The sequence below is a fragment of the Myotis myotis genome, unplaced genomic scaffold (assembly GCF_014108235.1).
Source record: "Myotis myotis isolate mMyoMyo1 unplaced genomic scaffold, mMyoMyo1.p scaffold_m19_p_49, whole genome shotgun sequence".
In the NCBI taxonomy this organism is placed as follows: domain Eukaryota; kingdom Metazoa; phylum Chordata; class Mammalia; order Chiroptera; family Vespertilionidae; genus Myotis; species Myotis myotis.
The window spans coordinates 170825-195086 of record NW_023416356.1 but is presented as its reverse complement, the minus strand read 5'-3'; the positions used below and the strand labels follow the sequence as shown (position 1 = coordinate 195086).

Below are 24262 nucleotides of genomic sequence, written 5' to 3'. Positions count from 1 at the left end.
GGGTCGGGAGAAGGGCCATTCCCCGTGACCCCGGCCCTCCGCAGGGCTTACCTTAGATGCAAAAGACAACACTCAGGACAGGTAGACGCCGATCGCTGTCCGGGACACCGGCCTGGGACGTGACTACCCCCCGAGCTCCTAGTTAATGAAGCTCTTATTCCGCACCATCCTCCGCGGCCCCCTGAGGGCTCTGGGTTGGCAGGGCTACGCAGGCCTCCCCTGAGCTCCCAGGTCAGCGTGTGGCCCCTTTTCGTCCACCGTCTTCCGAGTCTTTTAAGAACCGGAATTCGGGGCGCAGCGTGCGGTGTCTTAGCAAGAACCTGGGATCCAGCGCTGCCGTGACCGTGACTCCTGCTCCGTCCAGGGCCGCTCGGCGCTGGGTCAGGCTTCCCGCCGCCCTGCCCTCCTCCCCTGCGCCTCCTGCCCCAAGCCGGCCGGTCCCCTTCGCCTTCCCGCTCCGCCCCGTTCCGTTCCCTGAAGAAGCTGCTCTCTCCGAGGGGCTACCTTCCCCCCCCGCCCCCCCCCCGCTTCCCCCCAACACAGCCCGACGCCCCAGCTCTCTCCCTGCCCGGCCTCTCGCCAGCTCCGTGGACTGGAGCTCAGTGTGAGCTTCGGCTCCCTCGCCGGCCCTTTAAGGAGCAACACCTTCAAGATGCGGGAAAGGTTAGGCAGGGCAGCAGCCCAGTCTACTCTCCTGGATTCCGGAGGCGTAAACGAGCGGGAAGCCACGTGAGACCCGGGGGTGGGAGGGGGACGGCCACTCCTGCGTGGGGCACAGTGTGGCAGCCGCTGCTGTGGGCGGCCGAGGCCACGCTCTTGGCCTGCGTGGTCAGCGTGGACGGAACGGGGCCACACACCACGCCTGACCAGCCCCGAGGAGGCTGCCGGCCCTGGCGGCCTTGCAAACTCAGAGGCGGACACGTGGGGCGGTCGGTCCAGCATCGTTTGTGACGGGAAGTGCATCATGGTGGGGAGTTGTGGCCGAGGTCGGCATCTTTTTTGTTTTAGTTTTTGTTAAGTAGTTCTTTTTTAAAAAATATATTTTTATTGACTTTGGAGAGGAATGGAAAGGGAGAGGGAGAGGCATCAAAGATGAGAGAGAATCATGGATCGGCTGCCTCGTGCCCGCCCCGCGCTGGGAATCGAGCCCTCCACCTGGGCACGTACCCTGATGGGGAATCGAACCCGGGATCCTTCAGTCCACAGGCCGGCGCTCTATCTACTGAGCAACACCAGCCAGGGCTTGATAGTCTTCTAGGTCAGTGGTTCTCAACCTTCTGGCCCTTTAAAGACAGCTCCTCATGTTGTGACCCAACCATAGAATTAATTTCATTGCTACTTCATCACTGTCATGTGGCTACTGTGATGAATCGTCATGTAAATATCTGACATGCAGGATGGTCTTAGGCGACCCCTGTGAAAGGGTTGTTCGACCGCCAAAGGGTCGCGACCCACAGGTTGAGAACCGCTGTTCTCGATGGACAGGCACGTATGGGGGATGTGGGGGGTGGGGGGTGGGGGGGCCCGGAGAGGTTCCCACTCCGCATAAACAATTTCAGCTGAGGCCCGACCGTGCTGCAGGCCAGTGAGTCCTGTGGCCGCCGCTGTCTGGCCGGGAGGGCGTGTCCCCTTTTCCAGCAAGGGCCCTCCTGGCATTAATGGTCAGGTTTTGTCACGTGGCTGGTGCTGCAAGGGACACGGAGTGCCCGGGGCCTGTCCTGCAGCAGTGACTGCGGAGAAAGGAGAACTGCTGAGTGGCCTGTGTTCCCTTGGAAGCGAGAACGCGGCTCACTGTGGGGGCAGGGAGCCCCCCCACCCCCCCGCATCCTTTTGGGAATTCCTGGCCTCCGGGGACTCAGAGGTCACGGCCCAGCCCCGCCTCCGGGAAGCCCCCTGACTCCCCAGTGCCTGGTCTCTGGCTCCCGGGGAAAAGTTCTTTTTATCTCTTGTCGATATTGTCACAATTTCTGAGAACGTTTCTATTCCGCCCTGTTTCTCCGTCTCCCTGCAAATTATTTTCACATGAAAAGCATCAGGTAGTGAGCCCCTGAGTGGACTCTGTTCAGGGAGGAGGCATTCAAACCTGGGAAGAATTTTGTGAGTTTATTTGAGCCGAACGGTGGACAACTGCGGGAAGCAGGATCTCAGTGTAAGCAGTGGTCCGGGGAACGCGGGTTTTCCCCTTTTAACCTTTACATCTAAAGGGGAGACGCCAGGGGGTTAACGAAACCCACTGGTGACAGCTGAGGGAGGCGGGAGAAAGAGAAGGGGGGAAGCTCTGAGATGGGGGGAAAGGGAAAACGCGGACGCAGCTTCTTTACTCCGGTGGGTGCCGATGGCTAGCAGTCAGCAGTGAGCACGGGAACTGAACCACGAGGGCGTCTGTGCCTCCGCCCTGGCGCCATTTGTGCCCTGAGGGTCCAGAGAAGGAAGCACAGGTGACCGTTTCACAGGCGTTATCTCAGACGCAGACACAGGCTCAGTGCGGGCGACACTGACCTTGCCAGGGAGGACACCGGCCGCGGACGTGACTCTCCACCACAGACGGCCCTTTAATGAGAGGTTTTCCTGTCGGGCCCTCTTTGCAGCCACTTTAGGTCTCCGCTTTGCAAGGCCTCACGTAGGCCTCCCCTGAGTCAGTCCGGTGAGCACGTGGCCCCTTTGCCCTCAAGCCCTGAGGCAGTTTTCCAACCCCAGCTCCCTCCGTGGTTCCCTCCGTGGTCCCCCCGTGGCCTCAGGCCCTGGGACCGGGTCCTGGCGCTGCAGCTTCCCCGCCGTGGCCTTGGGTCCCCGAGCCCGGGGAGGGGCTGACTCGAACCCGCTCGGGCCCGGCTTCCCTTGTCCTGGGATTTGTGCTGACACCGCAGTTGGCCTGGGTCCATCTTGTCCTTAAGCTGCGGGTGGAACAGGCATTAGCTGCTGCCGCAGACGCGTCGCTGGGGCCCGGCCAGCGTTTCCCCAGCAGGAGCAAGGCCGCATCCAGTTCCCCACCGCGGCCAAGGGCTGCCCGCGGACCAGCGGCTCTGCAGTGCTCATCGCTGCTCACGTCTTGACCCTTGACCGTGACCTTTCCTCCTTTCTTGTGACTCAGCCTGGCCCCACCCGGCACCCTGACTCAGCCACCTCCCTCTCCCCTGCACTTAGGGGTCCAGACTCAGGGCCACAGTTCTAATCAGCACCCGGTCATCTGGGGAGGAGCTTGGGGCCTGTGGGTCACAGAGACAGTTTCAGTCTGAGATAACGCCCAGGCCTCCGGGGGTTCAGCCCCAGGCCCAGAACCACCTCGAAGCCAGCCAGCCCCGCCCAGCGTGACCCCTGCTGGTGCTGGCTCTGGACCGGAGGCCCCGTCAGCTACTGCAGCCCTGGCGCCCAGCCATCGCCCTGGGCGGCAGAGACCACACCCTACCCCTCTCCTCCGGGAGAGCGCCTGGCGCCCTGGACCAATTTCAGGGAAGAGAGGAAATAAAAATCAAGATAAACGTGGATGAACCTGAAAGCTGTGCCTGCTCCAGCTGCAAGGTCCTACCTGGACCAAGAGGCGGCCGGTGCCCGGTGCCCGCCGTGGGGCTGGGGGGGGGGGGCACAGAGGGCCAGTCAGGCTCCGGGCTCCAGGCCACACCCAGCCCCTGGGCCGGCAACCCGACCGGAGTTCATCGGAACAGACGGCTGGCTGAAGGGCTGGGAGTTGCAGATGGAATTCCCAGCAGCCGGGTCTGGGTCTCTGAGGAGTCACCCTGGCCGGGGAATCACAGGCGTGTAAACACATCCACATGACGTCACGGCAAGGCAGCGGCCGCCAGTGGGCTCAGCCTGGGCTCTGGGGTCCCTGGAACCCTGGCACCGCCTAGGGGTTTGTTCGTTTGTTTTGTTAATTGAGATGTAATTCAGACACCATGCAATTCACTGTGGAAATGCACACACCTGCGCCCACCACCACAACCAATTTCAGACATTTCATCACCTTAGAAAGAGCCCTACCCTGTAGCGACTGCCTCTGCCCTCACCCCCGCCCTAAGCAGCCACCAGTCTCCTCCCTCTCTCTCTCTCCCTCTCCATCTTTCTCTCTCTCTCTCTCCCTCCCCTTTCCCTCTCCATCTCTCCCTCTCCATCTCTCTCTACTACCAGATCTCTCCTCTCTCGCTCTCTACTATAGCCACCCTCCACTCTCTCCTCTCCCCTCTCCTATCTCTCCCCATCTCCCTCTCTTCTTCTCTCTCTCTCTCCTCCTTCTCCTTCCTCTCTCTCTCCCCCACTCCATCTCTCTCCCTCTCCATCTCTCTCTCTCTCCCCTCTCCATCTCTCTCTCTCCATCTCTCTCCATCTCTCTCTCTCTCTCTCTCTCTCTCTCTCTCTCTCTCTCTCCCTCCCCCCCCCCCCCTTTCCCTGGCCCAGACATTTCATGTGAATGGCGTCATGGGTCTGGGTCTTTGTGCCTGGCTTCTTCCTCTGAGGTTGATGTTTCCGAGGTCGCCACGCTGGGGCACTACCAGCACGTCACCCGTTTTCCCGGCTGAGTAACCGTCCGCTGCACAGATAGGGCACGGCCGCTGGACGTGGGGGCACTGCCGCCTGGCGGGGGGTGGGGGGGATACTGCTGTGAGCATCTGAGCACGGTTCTGTGTGGTCACGTGGTTTGGCATCTCGCGGGCATGTGCCGAGGCGCGGACTGCGGGGTCACATGGGGACTGTATTTGAGGACTGGCCAGACGGTTGTTCAAGTGGCCGCACCGTGTTCCGTCCTCCCCATCCTGTCGCCTCTGCTTCTCCCTGGTCTGCGGCTCCGGCCAGAGACCTGGTGTGAAGTGCTGTCTCCTTGTGGTCCTGCTTTGTTGACGACGGATCACGTGGCCCCGGGGGCCTCCTCCGCTCCTCTGAGTTTTTGATTCGTCGATAGGGTATTTTTTTCCTTTAAAAAATACTAATTATTAAAAATGTTTTAATTGATTATTTTTTAGAGAGAGAGGGAGTGAGGGAGCGAGAAACTGATCAGTTGCCTCCCGTACACGCCCCAACCGGGAATCGGACTGGCGACACTTTGGTGCAAGGACAGCGCTCAACCAATGAGCCACGCTGGCCAGGCCTAATTTTTCCTTTTAAAAAGTTTTTTGCTTTTAACTTTGAAATCAGTTTAGGTTTAGAGAAAAGTTGCGCAGCCAGTACCAAATTCTCATTACGCTTAACCCCGTTTCCCTACATCCGAACCACACCTGCTTCATCACTCGCAGCCTCGGGAACATTCAAGAATGAAAGGAAACGCGGAGGACGTGGACCTCTAAATTCTTCAGCATCTTCTTTAAACAACACCACCCGCCCACGCTCTCACGCAGCCGCAGTGAAGTGACCCAATCAGAACACCGGCGCCGACCGGGTTCTGTCATTTACGGAGCCGAGTCCAGTTCGCCCAACGTCTGGGTGTCAGCGGTTCACAGAGCTCACGGGCGGGCGAGGCTCATGGACAGCAGGGGAGGCAGTGACCGGGAGAGGATGCCCGTCCTGAGGCCATCGGCTTTGGGAGCAGAGCTCTCGGGTGTCCCAGCCCCGGGCACCTCGGTGGGACTTAGAAAAGACTCTTCCCCCCACCTGAGCCGATGGCAGCCGCTGGGCCAGGGGACAGCACCCGCATCACTGGTCACGCCCCTGCCCCAGCGCGGCACCGTCTCCATCCGGACGGCTGTGGCCGAGGAGGGACCGGCAGGGTCTGACCACGTCCCTGCCCTGATGAACACGGCGTCCCTCCATGCTCAGTGAGGCGAACAGTGGGGTCTCTGTCCCACCCACGGGCCCCAGCTCCCACCCGTCCCCAGACTTTGCCCTGGGGGTTTCTGCAGACGCCCGGGAGCCTGGCCTCTCCCCCAGGCACCACCCAGAGTGTGAGCAGAGAAGGGACAGGACCCGTCGGGACACGCTTAGTCCTTGTTACCAGAGGGGTGTCCAGGCCAGCGGTCAGCAGCACCTGAGCCGCGTGAGGGCTGTGAGCGCTCAGGCCTCACTCAGCCCAGCTGCACAGAAACAGGGTGGAGCCCAGCCGCGTGGCTCAGTGGTGAGCGCTGACCTATGAACCAGGAGGTCAGGGTTCATTCCAGGTCAGGGCACATGCCGGTTCCCGGCTGGATCCCCAGTAGGGGGTGTGCAGGAGGCAGCCGATCCCCGATTCTCTCTCATCATTGATGTTTCTCTCTCCCTCCCCCTTCCTCTCTGAAATCCATACAAATCTATTAAAACAAGCAGCACTATTTCTAGGTGCGGAGATGTTAGGGCAGAAAGATCGACCACAGGCCCCGGCCAGGTTCCGACCGATTTCCTGTTCTTCATGGGACTCCGGCGCCTGGAGCTTGGCCCACCTGTCCCATGCGGCCTGGGGGCGGCCCCGTTTGGGGACCCTCCTCCAAGGTCACCTCTGCCCCCCCAGTGACTCCCGTCTGTCCCCAAAGATGCACCAGATACTCAAGTAGAAGAGCAAAGGCGAGCCATTTTATTTAAAAACAACAGCGTTTATAAATCATCTCGAGGGTGAAGACTCACCAGCCCAGCCCTCTGCCCCCCTGTCCCCCCCGCCCCCCCAGCGTCTCCCACCTCCTTCCTGTCGATTCTGCTGGAGGAGGAATCGGACGCACGTGATGAAACTCTAATCGCTCCTCCAGGCTGTCACTCAGTTAACGGAGGGCCGGTGAGCTCCCTGCCAGGCCCGCGGCGCCGCCCTCCGTACGGTGCTCGGGCCGGTCGCTGGGCGCGCCGGGCAGCTCCAGAGGGTGCTCGCCCGCCTCCGAGCCGCCGGCCCAGCCCCGCGCCCCAGCCCCGGCCCCCGCGCCCAGCCCCGCGCCCCAGCCGCGCCGCCACCTCCCGCCCCGCCGCGCCCCGCCCCGCGGCAGGCGGTCCCGCTGGGCCTTTTGCGGGAACCTCCCGAGGCTCCGCGCGGGGCTCAGGGTGCGCTTTGCAGAGTCTCCTTCTAGTTTCCGGCGAGTCGCGGTGGGCGACCCGCAAAGGAGAGTAACTGGGGCCCGCAGACCCGGAGACGGGCCCCGGGAGCGGCCCGCCCCCCCGCATCCACCCCCCCCCCCCGGCGGGCGGTCCCGTCCAGCCCCCGCCCCCGGCCGGCCCCCCGCCCCCCCGCCCCGGGCGCCCTGCCCGTCCCCAGGCGGCTCCTCGCCGCGCACCAGTGGGCCGGGCCGCGCACTCGCACCGCCGTCCCTCGCGTCCGCAGGCGCCGCTCTCAGCCTCTCCCGCCGCCGTCGGAGCCGGAGCCGGAGCCGGAGCCGGAGCCGCCATGCAGCCCGCGCGCGCCCCGCTGCTCCCGCCGCTGCTGCTGCTGCTCGCGGCGCCCGTCTGGGCGCAGCTGCCCCGGGCCGCCCGCTCGCCGGCCGCCCCCGCCGGGTGCCCCGAGCGCTGCGAGCCCGCGCGCTGCCCGCGGCTGCCGGGACCCTGCGAGGCCGGCCGCGTCCGCGACGCCTGCGGCTGCTGCGAGGTGTGCGGCGCGCCCGAGGGCGCCGAGTGCGGCCCGCAGGAGGGCCCGTGCGGCGAGGGGCTGCAGTGCGTGGTGCCCTTCGGGGTGCCCGCCTCGGCCACGGTGCGGCGGCGCGCGCAGCCCGGCCTCTGCGTGTGCGCCAGCGCCGAGCCCGTGTGCGGCAGCGACGCCAACACCTACGCCAACCTGTGCCGCCTGCGCGCCGCCAGCCGCCGCGCCGAGAGCCTGCAGCGGCCGCCGGTCATCGTCCTGCAGCGCGGCGCCTGCGGCCCAGGTACCGCCGCCCGCCCGCCCCTCCCAGCCCCGCGGACCGACGGGCACCCCAGGGGCAGGGCGCGCGGCGGGCGAACAGGGCCCCCTCGCGGGGGGCAGGGCAGGGCGCCCCCCTCCGCCGAACCGGCTGTGGGTTCCGCGCTCGGTCGGAGTCCGGGTGCCAGGGTCCCGCCTGGAGGGCGGCTGTGGGTGCCCCGGGGGAGGCACGCAGCACCGGGCAGGAAGGGGGATCCGACAGGAGAGGGGCCTGGGGCGGGGAGGTGGGCTCGTTTCTGGCGCTTCTCCCTTCGACTTCTCTGCCCGCCCCCCCACCCCCCATGCGTTCCACGTTCACTTCATCGCGGCGCCCAGGTCTCCCCCGGTGCTGCCCGAGCTGCCTGCCCGCCGGCCTCCCGGCTTCTGGGCCAGGAAATGGGAAGGGGAGGCGAGGTGCGGGGTGGAGAGGAGAGTGTCCTGTTCACACATCTTTCTGTCAACAAGCAGCTCCTGGGGGTGGGGGGCCAAGGGCAGAGAATCTCCCTCTCTCCCTGTGTCTCTCTCTCTCTCTCTCTCTCTCTCTCTCTCTCTCTCTCTCTCTCTCTACCTTCCAGAGCGAGGCTTCCCTCCAGACAGAGACCATGTGGAAAACAATGGGAGTTCAGCTGTGCCAGTGCAGCCTGGTCAGGGCAGCCCTGTCCCGCTGCAGCCACAGGCTGCCTCCTCGCGGGCAGTGCAGGCCGGGGGCCAGGGGCCGCAGGGCTCGGCGGGAATGTAACTGACTGGGCAGCCCGCGGAGAGGAAGGTCCAGCTGTGCAGGAGGACCGGGAGGGCCTCTTCCCCTGAGGGCCGGTGCCCACCCTCAGCGCAGGGACCTGCAGGGACCGATGGCAGGAAACGCACGCCTGGGGTGCCCACCCCGTGCCCGTCCTTGTGCCGGGGTGTCGCGCGTGGGCCCTCAGGTGGCCCCCGGCCTCAGGAGGAGGCGTCTGTGAGGTGCCCCACGAGGACTGAGGTTGAACTCCTTGCCCGAGGCCACCAGCTGGATTGGAACCCAGACAGCCTTCCGCAGGGGGCGCCCGCCAGCGCTCAGCCCAGAGCTGGGAGGGCGTCGGGCCGGATGGAGGAAGTTTGCAGAAGGCTGGGAGTGCATCCCAGCTGGGCAGGCAGCAGCCCGAGCAGAACCCAGCTTAGGGTGGCGCAGGACCGGGGCATTGAGGAGGCGGCGGGAGGGACCCAGGCGGCGGGCGCAGAGCCCCGGGCGGAGAGGTCGGGCTGCGCTGTGTATGCGGATGTTCTGGAACCAGAGCCGCTCTCAGGAAGCCTGGCAGGGGACGCGCCTGGCAGGGGACGCGACGCACACCCGGGCGCGGGGTTGAGCTGCTGTGGCATCTGGGTGGGAGGCGGTGACTTAGAAAGCCCATGGCCTGTTTTTGTCAGCGCTGCCCAGCCGTGCCTGCTCGCGGTCTCGCTGCGCCCGGTCTGAGTAACTGGCCCTTCGGGCACCTGGCTGATGGCCAGGGAGGTGGAGTCCTTTAGCCGCTCAGGCCTGGCAGTGCCACAGTCGGCGTGTGGGGGAGGCAGGCCCTCTCCCGCTGGCCTGAGGCCGCAGCAGGCTCCCGGGGGCAGGCGAGTGGCCTGGAGGAGGGGGTGTGCCTGTGTTCACCCTCCCGCTTCCTGAGAATGTGTGGGGAGCTCTGCACGCAGTGTGCCCGGCACCCTGTGCGTCCGTCCGTCTGCCTGGCTCAGAGGAGGCACCTGTGCATGGATGACCAACGAAGGAAGGAAGGAATGAATGAGTGAAGGAAGGAATGAAGGAAGGAATGAATTGAATGAATGAGGAAACAGGTGCCTGAGAGACACAGCCATCCAGTCTTTACCTATTGAAAGGCTCAGCTTATCACCCGTGTGCGGCTAACACGCTAACACGCGGCCCTCGGCCTCCCGGAGGTGACCCCGAGGGCAGGAGCCCGAGCCAAGGGTTCATTCAGTGTGGCGGTCATTGCCGGCACCGAGGGGAGGCGAGCTGGCCGCTGCTGTGGCTCTGGCTTGGCCGGAGGGTGTGTGTGTGTGTGTGTGTGTGTGTGTGTGTGTGAGGCTGGGGAGGCCTCTGGAGGAGGAGCCACTGGACAGAGGCCTGGGGTGGGAGGAGCCGGACGGGGATGAGGACGGAGTCTCCAAGACACGAGGGGCCCAGGGTTTCCGGGATCCGGAGGGGGTGTCGGGAGCAGGGGGTGAGGACAGGGAGGCGGGGCCTGCCACAGGGAGGTGCCTGGGCTGGCGGCAGCGTTCGGGAGGCGTGCGGGGCCTCTGGGTGGTGGACTGTGTCACCCTTCAAAAGAGAGCATCTGCCTGGCCAGCGTGGCTCGGGCTGAGCGGCCACTATAAGCCAGGAGGTCACGGTGGGTTCCTGGTCAGGGCACAGCCCGGGTTGTGGTCTCCATCCCCAGTGGGGGGCGTGCAGGAGGCAGCCGATGCGAGTCTCTCTCATCACTGAAGTTTCTCTCTCCTTTCTTCTCTGAAATCAATACAAATACATAAAAAAATAACTGCCTTCAGGGAGCGATCGTGGGGGCCATGAGCTCACTGGTTGGACGCGACGGCAGGCCTGTGGGCCGGACTCTGTGCCAGCCGCCAGCCGGAGCTGTGGGATCTGGTCGCAGTTCGTGCCTGGGACCGAGACATCAGACTTCCCAGGAGCTTTATTCTCAGTGAATGAATGGCTGTGGCCGGGCTCGATTCGAAGAAGGAATTGGACGGCAGGGCTGAGGGTTCCTGGGAAGGCCGCTGGGCGGGGCCGTCGGCTGGTGTGGCTCTGGCACTGGCACGTCCTGGCTCTCACCTGCTCAGGTGACTGGTCGCCGACCTCTCAGGCCTTGGCAGGGCAGCGGGGTGAGGGGGTGAGGCCGGGCTGGCTGCTTTAAAAGCTCATTTCCTTTTTAAAACGATGGATGGGTAAAGCCAAGGCTGTCATTCAATGCATGTGGCCTCGGGCTTCGTTCAGCGTGTGGTGGCTGCTGGGGCCCCTGGGGGAGCACAGCGGTGACGTGCCAGCTCCGTGAGCCGGGGCCTCGCTGCCGCCCCCTCGCTGCCGCCCGGGGTCCAGGAGCGAGGTCCCTCCTGAGTCCTTACATGTCTCCTTCCCTGCCGCTTGGAAGGGAGAAAGGAAAAGGGGAGAGAAACAGATGTGCAGCCATTTCAATTGCTTTTTAAAAGAGTATATAGTTTTAAATAAGTTTTTATTGATTTCAGAGAGAGGAAGGGAGCGAGAGAAACATCAAGGATGAGAGAGAACCACGGACCGGCTGCCTCCTGCACGCCCCCTACAGGGGATGAAGCCGGCAACCCGGGCCTGTGCCCTGACTGGGAATTGCACCGTGACCTCCTGGTTCATAGGTCCACGCTCAGCCACGGTGCCACGCCGGCCGGGCTGTGACTTGTCTTGAATGAAGACCGGAGTCTGGGCTGCCTCGGCTTCCCCTGCCGTCCGTGAGGCCCAGGAGACGGAGCGGGAGCCCCGAGACCGTGGGAACCGGGCCTGCTGGGTGTCCCCGCCTTGGACAGTCCTCCCGAGGAGAGAGCTGTCACGCCCCAGGGAAGAGACACAGCGTGGGCGGCCCCAGATGCTGGAGGAGGTCAGATTCCTGGACAAGTTGTCAAATAAGCATATTTTGTGCGAAGACTTCCCCGCGCTCTGGCAGCGGCTGGCCCTCACCCGGAGGCGGTCACGTCCCCCCGCATGCTGGTCCCGGAGGGCGCGCAGCTGTGGCTGGAACCCTGAGCATTTCCAAGTGTGAAGAGTGAGTCAGCGCCTTGTGCAACGCTGAGTCCTCGGGGGCTGTTGTAACGGGTTGTGCAATCGGGTCTGGAGGAGGCAGCCGGCCTGTGTGCTGAGCTGGTCTTTCCCAGGGTTTGGCGCGACCCGCCCGCGAGCCCCGTCAGGTGGCCCCAGGACGGTTCCAGCGATCGTCCAGCCGCTGTCGGCTCGCGCCGGGGCTGGGGCAGCCCTCTCTTCGGGGCCAGCATTCCGAGTGGCAGGCGCCGTGCGGTGGGGCGGGGGGACGGGCGGGCTCTGCCGGTCAAGGCTGCCCTGGCAGGTGGCTGCCAGCTGGGCACGGAGGGTGGAGGGTCAGCGTTCGGCAGCTGCAGGCCTTTCCCTGACACAGGCTCCGCTGGCCGGAGGCCTGAGGGCACAGGGCTCAGGGTTCAGGGCTCCAGGACAGCCTTGCACAGAACGGGCGGAAGAGCTGCCTCTCTGGGTGCTTCTGGGAGGCGTGCCTGGTGCTGACTGTGTCATGGGCCTGTCTTGTTCTTTTTTTTTTTTTTTTTTTTTAAATATATTTTTATTGAATTTTTAGAGAGAGAGGAAGGGAGAGGGATGGAGAGATAGAAACATCAATTGACCACCTCCTGCACGCCCCCTGGTGGGGATGAGCCTGCAACCTGGGCCCGTGCCCTGACCAGGAATGGAGCCCTGACCTCCTGGCTCCTAGGTCGACGCTCAGCCCCTGAGCCCCGCTGGCCGGGCTGCCTCGTTCTCTCCCATCGCCCTCCTGGATGGGGGGGGGGGGGGGGGGCGTCTCCCGTTTTCCAGCTGAGGAAGCAGATGAAGCTCTGAGAAGTGACACTGCCCCAGGCCCCAGGAGGAGGAGGCAGAGCCGGACGGAGCCCGTGGTCTCGGGCTTGCACGCTTCTGGAGGCTTCTTTGACTCCAGGGCCACCTGGAGGCTGTGGTTCAACCCCCGCTGTTGGGGCTTCCCAGCCGTCAGTCACTGCCTCCTGGTTCCGCCCCTGGTGGCCCGAGGGCAGCCTGCCTCTGGTTTCTGGTCGGAAGTTGGGGACTTTCTGGTCCAGACGCTGTGTTGGGTGGACTGTGGCTTCTCAGTGGCTTCCCAGTGCCCTCGGGCCAACTGTGTCCTCACCATGTCCTGCCCGCGGGGCCTGTCCGTCCCAGGAAGGGGTGTTGAGGTCCCGGAGGGAGGGCTGGCTTCACCGCAGGTCATGCCCCTCTACCTTCTCGCCCCTTGGCCCCCAGCCCCAGGCTGCCCCCCTCCACCAGCGGCCTGTGGGGGTGACCGAGGACGGTGGGGGGCCACGTCCAAACCCCTTCGTAATGGAGCCCTCGCTCCCGCCGCCCGGGCCTCGCGGACGGGAGGGCGCGGCAGGAAGAGAAGCGCCAGGGGCTGGGAGGCCAGATGCCTATCAGGAGGAAAGTGAGCCGCGTGTTTGCGACCTGAGCAGCCAGCCGGCTCCCTGAGGACAGCCCCAGCCACACGCCCGGCCTGCAGGAGCCTCGGTTCCGTGTGGCGGAACCGAGTGGAAACTTTTCCTGACACACGAAGTAGGTCAGCTCAGCGTGGCCGTGCACGCAGGCCTGTTTCCCTTGTGGCCGAGGAGACGGAGAGGAGAGGCTCCGCTCGGGCCCCTGGAAGCGCAGCCCCGGGGAGTGGAGGCCGCAGGCGCGGGGCCTGTGCCTGCGGGCAGCCGGCCGCCAGCTGGTTGCTCATGGGGGGGGATGGCGGCCTCAGCCTCGGGCCAGCCTCTGCCTCTGGCCCTCGCACCTGCCGGCTGTTCCCGCACCTTCAGTCTGTTCCCGCACCTGCCGGGCCCCGGCCCGGCCCCACGAACGTCACAGGCTCGGGCACATGGGGGAGGGGGAGTCATAGCCTGGGGTCTGGCGTAGGGCGAGCTTTTCCCACTCCGAGCCTCGAGCATTGGGGAGGCCATCCCGGGAGGAGGGGCCTGGACGTCCAGGTGCGCGGGCTGGGCCTCCAGGCGCGGCCCCTCCTCCTCGGCTCCTGAAGAGGAGAGAAATGGGCCCGGAACCCCCCACTGTTACTATTTCTGCGCAGAAAGCGGCGGGGACAGTCGTCCCGTTCAATGTGGGGCCTTAGAAATCATGACAGTCGGTCCTCGAGACTCCAGTTTATTTGAACGAGACTCTGTCCCAGGGCCTTGGGCACTTTGACACGGAAGCTGCGTCTTTCCTGTCTCCTTCCAGGTGATGCCTCTCCTTCCTGTGCTTTTCTCTGCAGCTGCAGGGATCCAGCTGGCAGGCCCCTCCGTGCCAGGCCCTCCGTGCCCAGACCCCTCTGTGCCCAGGCCCCTCTGTGCCCAGGCCCCTCCGTGCCAGGCCCTCCGTGCCCAGACCCCTCCGTGCCCAGACCCCTCTGTGCCCAGGCCCCTCTGTGCCCAGGCCTCTCCGTGCCAGGCCCTCTGTGCCCAGGCCCCTCTGTGCCAGGCCCTCTGCCCAGGCCCCTCCGTGCCCAGGCCCCTCTGTGCCAGGCCCTCTGTGCCCAGGCTCCTCTGTGCCCAGGCCCCTCCGTGCCCATGGAAGATGGGTGCCTGCCTCCCTGCCTGCGGGCACTCTGCCCTGGAGGCTGCCCTGGGCCCTGGGCTCGGCCAGCTGCCAGCAGCGTCTCCATCAGCTTCTGACCAAGAGCGATCTTCTCAGCACGTAACTGCACCTGGTTTTCAGTGTTTGTTTGTGTTTAATCCTCACCTGAGGCTGTGTTTCCATTGAGTTTTAGAGAGAGCGGAAGAGAGGGAGAGACAGAGAGAAATATCGATGTGAGAGAAACTTCGATGGGTTGCTGCAGCCGAGGTACCTGCCTTTGATCAGAATCGAACCCGGGACCCTTCGGTCTGCAGGCCGATGCTCTATCCACTGAGCCAAAATGGCTAGAGCTGTGTTTTATTTTTGTTTTGTTTTTAATATGTTTTTAAAATTGATTTTAGAGAGAAAGGGAGGGAGAGGGAGGAAGAGAGAGAAATATCAATGTGAGAGAGAAACATCGATTGGCTGCCTCCCATACCCACTCCAACCAGGGATCAAACCCACAGCTGGGTACGTGCCCTGACCTGGAATCAAAACGGTGACCTTTCGGTGCATTAGACGCTGCCCATCCAACCAAGCCAGACCGGCCTGGGCTGCACTCTGTGTTTTAGATCCAGTGAGTCAGGACTGCAGGCAGGGCCGGCATGATGGGGGTGCAACCCTGGTGTGGCCCCCGGGCCCCCATGTGACCCTCTGCTGGGACCGTCCTGGAATTCCTCATTGATTTTGGAACAAGGGGCCCAGCTCCTGCTGTGCGCTGGGCCCTGTGAACTGGGACAGGGCATTGCAGTGCCTCGGGTTCGGGCCGTCTGCTCTGCAGGCTGATTTGAATTTTGGGAACATGCAGTTCCCGCTGAATAAAGGAGGATTCATCTCTCTCCCCTCGAACACTGCGTCCTGTTTTCCGAATCCGCTCTCCCCATCCGCTCCGGCGAGAAACTGGGTTGCACGATTGTTTTGCCGTGAGCGAGGGGTGGCTTGTTAATGGGAGTCCTGGCCCTGTGCTCCCAGGCCCGGACGTGGGGAGCTGCCCCCTCCACCACGTGGGCTGCGGGGGCTGGAGGCTGGGCCACGACTTGGAAGGGAGGCCCTGGACGCCAAGCAGAGCGCCGGCTGGGCAGATGGACACTCGGGGTCCCCCCTCTGCTCTGAGCTCTGTGCTTCTCCTCCGAGCTGTTTTCCCGTCTCTGCAGACGGGTGAGACCCGCCTGGGTTCGCGGGAATCCGGAGAGGGAAGGCTTGTTTGGTGCCCAGCGTTGTGCTGACGCACAGTTGTCGGCGTGGCCAGGCGGGAAGAGCAGGCCTGTGTGTGCGAGGCGGGCGGAGAGGCCTGGGGAGGGGGTTTCGGGGAGTGGAGGGCAAGCAGGGAGCCCTGGGATAGACGTGGGGAGTCAGAGCCACGTGACTTCAGGCCAGAGCACTGCCTAGCAGCCCCCTTGACCCAGTAAGGAGGCCTCAGCACGTCACAGGTGCTTGTGTCCTTACGACCTCGTTCCTGGTAGCCATTCGCAGGAAAATTGTCTGAGGCATTTATTTCACTTCATTTAATAACCTCGGTTACTTAAGGATGGGACGTGCTCGCCTGCTGGTGCCACCCGGCCTCTCGGATCTCGGAATCGGATCAGACGCCGCCACCCCATTCCCATGTCCGTGTTGGTTGTGTATTTGCTTGCAGCACAGAGACCACCGGAAACCCAGGTTCACGGAGATACGGTCTCGTCAAAAGGACTGTCCTCAGGCCTGACTTCGAAAGGGAGTGAACGGCCGAGACCCAGTCCTCAAGGCGTCCAGGATACCCAGTGTCACCGTCTCTCCCCAGGAAACTCGAAATACCCTGTCCGCTTGCTGTGGTACCCCGGGGTGCCTCGGCACACAGTTTGAGAACCAAGGCATTAGGCCCCTGAAGATGTGCTTCTCTCTACTTCGTGCCTCATGCCTCATCTTCATCTTCTTCATCTTCACGGGACACGTTTGCTGACGGTGAAAGAGACACACGTGGTGACGTGTTTAAAGCCGCGTCCGATCTTGTGCTGAATCCCCGGTCCCCGGTCCCCGCCTTGCGATGCTCGTTTTCACTGTCACAGCGTTTCCTCGATGTGATTCGTCCGTCAGGCACTCAGCTCCGTGCCCAGCTCTTCTCAGGAAGCACTTAGTCATGGAGGTGTCTGCGATTCTAACTCTGACAATAATGTTTTAATAAAACAACAACTATATTTTTATTGATTTCAGAGAGGAAGGGAGAGGGAGAGAGAGAAACATCAATGATGAGAGAGAATCACGGTTCGGCTGCCCCCTGCACCCCCCACACGGGGACGGAGCCCGCAACCCGGGCCTGTGCCCTGACTGGGAATCGAACCCTGACCTCCTGGTTCACAGGTAGACGCTCAACCCCGGAGCCAGGCCGCCCGGGCTCTGACAATAATTATGGAAACGTGTCAACACTGTGCGTACCTGTGCATGTGAGCGTGTGTGTGTACGCGCAGGCATGTGTGCGTGTGTGTGCATGTGTGTGCACGCGTGTGTCTGTGCATGTGTGTGCGTGTGTGCACACGCGCATGTGTGTGCCTGTGCGTGTGTGCACACGCATGTGTGTGTGCGTGCGCGTGCGTGTGTGTGTGTGTCCCTGTGAGGACGCCGTTGAAAGCTGTTGGGAGGTTCTCTCTCTGAAGTTGCAGGGGGAGGGTCCAGGGAGGCGACGTGTGGGGCTGGTGCTGGACTCGCCGATTCTAAGGAGGAAAAGGGAGCCGTTCATCGCTGGCTGGAATCCGCCAACGGACCAACTCGTTCCGCGAGGGAAGTGCTGGCACGAAGGGCGGTGGTTGTGTCTGCCGCCGGCAGCGATGGGTATTTACTGGTGGGCGGGCAGCGCGGTCTCTGGAAGCCGTGACCCACGCCCCCACGCGTCCGGGCTTTGCAGACCTCTTTCCGTTCCGACGACCCGCGTCGCCTGCCCCCAGCTGTCTCCTCCTGAGAGCTGTTTCGGGCGCCCTCGCTTCTCTCTCTCACGTGCGGCTTGCAGACGGCGACTCGCTGTCCAGAAACCCCGCGGAGCCGTCACGGGCGCCTGTGGGTCAAGGTTGGCGTTCTTCCCCTCAGCTGACCCTCTGGGAGGAGGTCGACTGGCAGTGGGGGTCAGCGGGGTCGCCAGGGTGTCCGAAGGCCACGGGGCCACGGCCGCTCCCTCCAGTGGGTGGGCCGCCTCGGAGGCCCCGGAGCAGGGCCACGCTGCCCAGCTGCCCTGAGGGACACTCCAGGCCTCACCCCGCGCTGCACGAGGAGACGGCCCGCTGGTGCCCTCCGGGAGCAGTGAGCTGCTGTGCCTTATGCTCAGTTGCCTCCGATCTGCTTACCTTTCCCGTTGTCCTGGGTCCTCCGCGTGACGGCCGTGAGGTCCCGGGTTGCTTTCTTTATTTTTCCTTTTTACGTGTGTTTTTATTGATGTCAGAGAGGAAGGGAGAGGGAGAGAGAGAGAGAAACACCAGCGATGAGAGAGAACCATGGATCGGCTGCCTCCTGCACGCCCCACGGGGGATCCAGCCGCAACCCCGGCCTGTGCCCCGACCGGGAATCGAACTGTGACCTCCTGGTTCCTAGGTCGACGCTCACCACTGAGCAACGTGGCCGGGCTGGGGCTGCTTTCCTTCTAAGCTGCGCCACAGAGGCCTGTCTGCTGGGCTTTTCGCGGTGGCGCATGCGCTCACGGCCGCTTCTCTCTGTTTACTCATCTGCAGAATTTGGGGAGTCCTGGCCCCATCTCAGAGGCCGCCCGCTCTTACCGGCTGAAGCAGGTCTGGGTCAGGGAGAGGGAGGGGTTACTTCGCTCTCGGGATGTTGGAGCTGGAACAGACCGTGACGCTCATGCCGGAGGCAGCTGGCCCATTTTACAGACGGAACACCGGAGGCCACGGCCGACCGAGGATGGAACCGGGGCCTCCCAGGTCCAGGCCACTGCCCTCCCTGCTCCCTGTGCTGCTGCCCCGGGAGCCACTCCCCCTAGTTCGTGTGAGAAAGCGGCCAGTTCTCCTTTTAGCTGGAAAAACCCGGGTTTTTTGCACTTGCGCCCTCACTGGAAAGAGGAAGCGAGTTAGCGGTCCTCAGCGCAGGGTTCCAGTGACCTGCCTTCTCCGAGGGCTCAGGGCCTTCCCGGGGCGCCGGTCTGGTTGGGGGGAGACCCGCCTGGCCCCTCCCAGGAGGCGGAACCGGGGACACCCAGAGGCCTGCTCACAGCTGCGATGGGCCGGGGCTGGGCCTGGGCCCGGGTTGGGGAGGAATCCCCTGGTGTGTGTCTCCCGCTGGAGGACTCGGGGAGACGCACCCCTCAGCCACAGCCACCGGGACGGGGAGGGCGGCAGGTCCGAGGGGCCCGGAGCTGGTGCTCCGCAGGGGGTGCTTGATGCCCCGTTGTCGGCTCTCGCTGTGAAGGGCGCTCCGTGTCCTCGGGGACGTCATCTGGGCGCCCTGGCTTCCCTGAGTGTAGCCGGGACCACCGCCTGCCTGCCCAGCCCCCAGGAGGAGGGCACGGGACCGAGGGACGGGAGGGGCTGAGACGGAGCCGTGAGGGCGGCCGCGGAGCCTGCGCGTGCGTGTGTCCTGCTGGACGTGCAGGTGTTTTCTGCACCCGAGAAGGTCACGCTCTGTAGGGGAGCGGCTCCGCCCCAGGCAAAGGGCCCAGAGCCCGCGGCCGGGAAGCGCATTCCTGCCGTAGGTAAAGGGCTCAATGCCCGCGGCCGGGAGGCGGATTCCTGCCCCAGGTAAAGGGCTCAATGCCCGCGGCCGGGCCCTCGGCTCATCGGGCCTCTCACCAGCATGAAGCCCGATAGAGGCTCGGTCCCGGGAGGCCCCGAGCCGGGGCTGAGCTGGGTTCCCAGGCAGCGTGTTTACGTGTCTTCCCTCTGCGCTGTCCCCAGGGCAGGAAGACCCCAACAGTTTGCGCCATAAATACAACTTCATCGCCGACGTGGTGGAGAAGATCGCCCCCGCCGTCGTCCACATCGAGCTGTTCCGCAAGTAAGAGCCCCGTTCCCGCGGCCCAAGCGCCCCCCTCCCCGTCCACCCCGGACCCCGGACCTGCCGCCTTCACGGGGTGCAGGGCTGGTCCCGCCAGTTCCAGGGCCTGAGTCACTGAACGGACTCCCGGGGCAGAGAGCGGCTCTCCCTGGAGACGCTTTCCTGCCTGACTGTTCACGTCACATCCCTGGCCCTCTGGACGGTTTAGGAAACGCTGCTCTGAAGAGACTCCGCGGGTATTTTCTAAGTGGAATTGTTTTTGTTTGGTTAATCCTCACCCACGGATTCTCAGAGAGAGAGTGGGAGAGGGAGGGAAAGAGAGAAACATCCATGTGCGAGAAACACACCCACTGGATGCCTCCTGCACGCGCCCTGGCCAGGGTCCGGCCGGGGCGGAGCCTGCAACCGAGGTACGTGCCCTTGACCAGAATCGAAGCCAGGACCCTTCAGTCCGCTGACGCTCTACCTACTGAGCCACACCGGCCAGGGCGAGTGGCATTGTTTCGTTGCAGGTAAAAGTCGGCCTCACGTCCAGACTTCTGCCTCCCTCCCTTCCTTCCTTTTTAATCCTCTCCTGAGGGTGTTTTTCTCATTGATTTTTAGAGAGAGTGGCAGGAAGGGAGGCAGGAGGGAGAGAGGAACATGGAGACACTGATGGGAAGAGACACACGGAATGGTCGCCTCCCGCGCACATGCACCCCGACTGGGGCTGGGAGGAGCCTGCAACCAGGCCCAGGAGTCGGACCTGCGGCCCTTGGTGCTCGGGCGACCAGGACGCACGGTTCTAAGGCTCCGCGGCCCCAGATGCGCAGTGACAGCTGCTGGCCGCGAGCTGCCGGGAGCCCCCTCGTGCGGGTGTGAGGGAGGCGTCGCGGTGTCTCTGGCTGACGGGGCGCCTTCTGGGTTCCAGGCTCCCCTTTTCCAAGAGGGAGGTGCCGGTGGCCAGCGGCTCCGGGTTCATCGTGTCCGAGGATGGGCTGATCGTGACCAACGCCCACGTGGTGACCAACAAGCACCGGGTCAAGGTGGAGCTGAAGGACGGCGCCACCTACGAGGCCAAGATCAAGGACGTGGACGAGAAGGCGGACATCGCGCTCATCAAGGTCGACCACGAGGTCAGTCTCCCTGCAGGGCCCGGGCCGGCGGCCCCGCGTCACGCCTGGAGAGGCCAGGGGCTGCCAAGCTCCCTGTGAGAGCTGCGAAGCTGGGCGGAGCTGTCAGATCGGGGCCACGGGAGGGTGTGGGGGATGCTGAGTGCAGCGCTAGGGCAGGGTGTGTGTGCGCGTGTGTGTGCGTGTGTGTGCGTGTGTGTGCGTGCGTGCGTGTGTGCTCGTGGAGGCTTCTGCAATAAGCAGGCGATAAGATCAGAGAGGCTTGGGTTTGTTTTTAAAATGCATATGTGTGCATATTTTTATTGATTGCAGAGAGGAAAGGAGGGGGAGAGAAACATCCATGATGAGAGAGAACCATGGATCGGCTGCCTCCTGCACGCCCCACACTGGGGATCGAGCCCGCAACCTGGGCATGTGCCCTGACCGGGAATCGAACCCTGACCTCCTGGCTCATAGGTCGACGCTCAACCCCTGAGCCATGCTGGCCGGGCGGGTCCGCTGGATTTTAAACAGCCCGCAGGAAGGCTGGGTGCCCCGTGTGGGGGACACCACTGTTAGGAAGGGGCCCCAGAGGTGGGAGTCTCACTGGCCAGAGTAGCGCACCCAGACTTGCGGCTCCACCGAGCCCGTGGGGGCCAGCAGCCGGGGGCTCCCCGCAGCAGGGTGCGGCCTGGGTGCGGCCCCCACTGAGCAGCTCCCGTTGGGGACACGTGGGTGGGGACCACGTCCCTGCTCCCTCCGGCTGGGGGTAGTCTCTCAGATTTGGAGCCAAGCGGGTGTTTGCAGGTGGCATCCCTGGCCTGTCCAGGCAGGTCGAGATCCGACAGACCAGCTTTGCAGGGCGATGGGACCTGCTCCTGCCCCTAGTCCCGCTCATCCTGCCCCCCTGCCCTCCTCCTGCCCCTCGGCCCCCCTCCTGCCCCCCTCCCCCTCCTGCCCCCTGTCCCTCCTCCTGCCCCCCTGCCCCCCTTCTGCCCCCCGACCCCCCTTCTGCCCCCAGCCTCCCTCCTGCCCCCTGTCCCTCCTCCTGCCCCCCTCCCCCTCCTGCCCCCTGTCCCTCCTCCTTCCCCCCTGCCCCCTTCTGTCCCCCTGACCCCCCTCCTGCCCCCTCCCCTCCTGCCCCCTGTCCCTCCTCCTGCCCCTCGGCCCCCCTCCTGCCTCCCTCCCCCTCCTGCTCCCAGCCTCCCTCCGCCAGCTGAGATGTGCAGTCACATGCTCTCCCACTGAGCTGTACCCCGCGCCCCTGTGTGAGATGTTCCCAGCCCAGGGAAAGGGGCCTGAAGCTGAAATGAGGCTTTTGCAGTGGATTCAGAGACGCAAGGGCATTTAACTGCAGGCGCTTCCCAGGACGGGCTGCGTTTGTGCCTGTAGGAGCTGGAGCGGGAGAAGGCAGACGTGTCTCCTTCCCTCGGTCCATGGTCCGTCTGTCCGTCCGTGCTGTGAGGGTGGCTGGTTTATTAGGGGGTGCGGTCACCGTGGCGAGTGCGCTGTTTAAAGCGAGCAGCCAAGATGGGTGGCAGCACAGCCGGGCAGGGAGACACAGAGCAGGCAGGACGGAACCAGCAGCCCCTGGGCCGAGGGTGGCACTGGGTTCCAAACAGCCCAGCCTCCAGGGCCCTTTGCTGATGACCCGGGACGAGACAGTGCCTCCCACAGGCCCAGCTCCGAGCCGTGGGCTCCTCACCTGGGCCGTCCCTCCCTCCCTGTGACTGAGGGGTGTTCTCGCCATGTTTGGGGGACGGAAATGACCTCGGACATGGCTGTCATTGCCACGTGTCCTTAGCATCCTTCCCGCCAGCCTTGCCCTCGGGGCTGGCTTCTCCCCACCCCCACCCGCCAGCCCCCATGCCCCGCAGACCAAGCAGACCCTCCCCTGGGGCTGCAGCTGGCTGTCCCCTGGCACCCAGACCCCACGCTGTCCAGGCCCCCCTCTCTGGGAGCCGGTTTGCCTGTGTCTCCTTCCACTCTTGGGGCTCCCCTCCCATCTCTCCCCGCCCCACCCCCCCTCCGCCCTTGGCCTGAGGTGGCCAGAGGCATTCTGGGCTTGCGACCAAATAACTCCTCTCCGGCTTCTCCCTGCTGAGTGCCGAGCCCTGAGAACTAACCGCTGGGAGAGGCTCCCGGGCCCCAGAGTCAGAGGAGGAGGGTCCCCCGCAGGCTCCCCTCTGTCCTGGGGTCTCTGAGCCCCTTTCCTGGGAGGGGCCGCGCCAGCTCCCGAGTGGGGATGCGGCCGGGGAGGGAAGGACGGGGATGCAAGCACTTTAATAGGAAGCAGCTGGAGGGCAAACCAGTTCAGCTCAGAGCAAAGTGTTTCCACATGTGCTCAGCGCCCCACGTGTGTGCGGAGTTTACATTCGCGTCCAAGGGCAGGAGAGAGAGAGAGAGAGAGAAGGGGGGGAGATTAAAGAGAGGCATTTGCTTTAGGCCGGAGGCCGGGCAGGAAGTCGGGGGATGTACTAAGAGGATGAGGAGGAGCCACAGTGGCTGAGCCTCGACCTCTGAACCAGGTCACCGTGCGATTCCGGTCAGAGCACAGGCCCGGGCTGCGGGCTCCCTCCCCGGTGGGGCGTGCAGGAGGCAGCCCATCAATGACTCTCTCATCATGGATGCTCTTGTCTCTCCCTCTCCCTTCCTCTCTGAAATCAATAAAAATACATTATTTTAAAAAGAGAAGAGGGGAAAGTGTGACAGCGTGCTGATGAGCAGACACACAGGAGAAGGCCCCCCCCGCACCCCCACCCGGATGACGGCAGGGTCAGAGGGTGTGTCTGCCACACACATCCCGTTCTCACCCAGAGAGCTTAGCTCCTGCAGGGCCCTGCGGTCTGGCTGGAGGTGCCCTCCTCTGCCCCTCCCCCTCTGCTTAGCCACCCCTCCCCCGCCTCCCACCCCCAGGCCCCTCTGGGGACAGGCACCCCTCACTGTCTGTTATCCCGCCTCCTCTCACCCTGTTGGTGCTGACTTAGCTATTTGCTGCCTCAAGCTCATCTCCCGCTCAAGCCAGGGACACACCTGTCGGGGGGGTAGGCGGCTGAGTGTGCAGCGCCTGGGCGCCCAGGGGAGAGCCGGCCGCTCGGGAGGGAGCGGGTGCAGGCGGGGGCACCGGGCTCCTGTGGATTCTCAGATGGGGTGAAGGTGTCCCAGCCGGCTCTCTGCTCGGGGCTGCCTGGGTGTGGATAGCACCTGGCTGTGCCGTGGGTAGTGAGGCCCTGGGGGGGGGGGGGCGGTTCCCTGGGCGCCCATCCCTGCCACCAGCAGCCTGTGGAGGCTGTGGGGGTTTCTCCCCTCACCCCAGGCCCCAGTCAGTCCTTGGTCACCTTTTGGGCCAGATGCCACCTCCAGACCTGCTTGAAGTGGCAGAGGAGGGGGAGCTGGGGGCCAGGCTGTGTTCACTGTGGGGGGGCGGGGGCGGGCCCTTCACCTGCAGGTGCAGGCCTGGGCACAGGGGCTCCGCTCCTGTGTGTGGGAATCTGCCCTGAGTTCTCCGGGGGGGGTGTGGGGGGGAGGCCCCCCGACGTCGGAGCAGGGAGTGGCATGACTCACAGGGCCTCCCGCCAGCGCCCGGGCAGCCTGCGCGTCAGAAGGCGCTGACTAAGCCGCAGCTGGGCCTCAGGGACTCAGATAACAACTGGGGGAGGGGTCTGCCTCCCACCCTCCTGCAGCCCCGGGCCTGGGCGTGGCCTGCGGGGCCTGGGCACAGCCCCCCTCCCTGTGGTTCTCCCGGCCTGCGGCCTGCGGGGCGTCCCCTCCCTGGGTGCTGGCTCACACGGCCTCCCTCTCGCTCTCCCTGACCGCCCGGGGCTGCCCTGCGGGTGGGTTGGCTAAAGATGCCCCACGCCCCACGCTGTTCCATCTCCGCATTGATCTCCATGTCCTCAGGGCTGGGACCACCTTTCCTCAGGCAAGGCCAGCGCGATGGCGGGGAGGGGACCTCTGTCCAGGGAGGACGGCCCCTCCCGGTGCCAGGCCTTTGGAATGTGCGCCGTCTCCGCTCCCAGCCACCGGACCGGGCCCTCCCTTGTGTGTGCTCTGGCTCCTGGTCAAGAACTTAGTTGATTGAAGGAAATTCTTTGGCTGCGCTTTTCTCTTAATATG

General features: G+C 64.3%; 1 protein-coding gene across 2 annotated transcripts in view; it reads left to right on the top strand.

Annotated features, from left to right (window-relative positions):
- The first annotated feature begins 7155 nt into the window (after positions 1 to 7155).
- Positions 7156 to 24262, top strand: part of HTRA1 (HtrA serine peptidase 1) — a 34054-nt gene continuing 16947 nt past the window's right edge. The window contains exons 1-3 of one of the 2 annotated variants that reach the window (XM_036307662.1): positions 7156 to 7736; positions 18956 to 19055; positions 19966 to 20170. In XM_036307662.1, coding sequence (XP_036163555.1) covers positions 7265 to 7736; positions 18956 to 19055; positions 19966 to 20170 — 777 coding nt within the window. In that variant the 5' untranslated portion in view covers positions 7156 to 7264. The remainder of the gene's footprint in view (positions 7737 to 18955; positions 19056 to 19965; positions 20171 to 24262) is intronic. The other variant, XM_036307664.1, reaches the window with a different exon arrangement.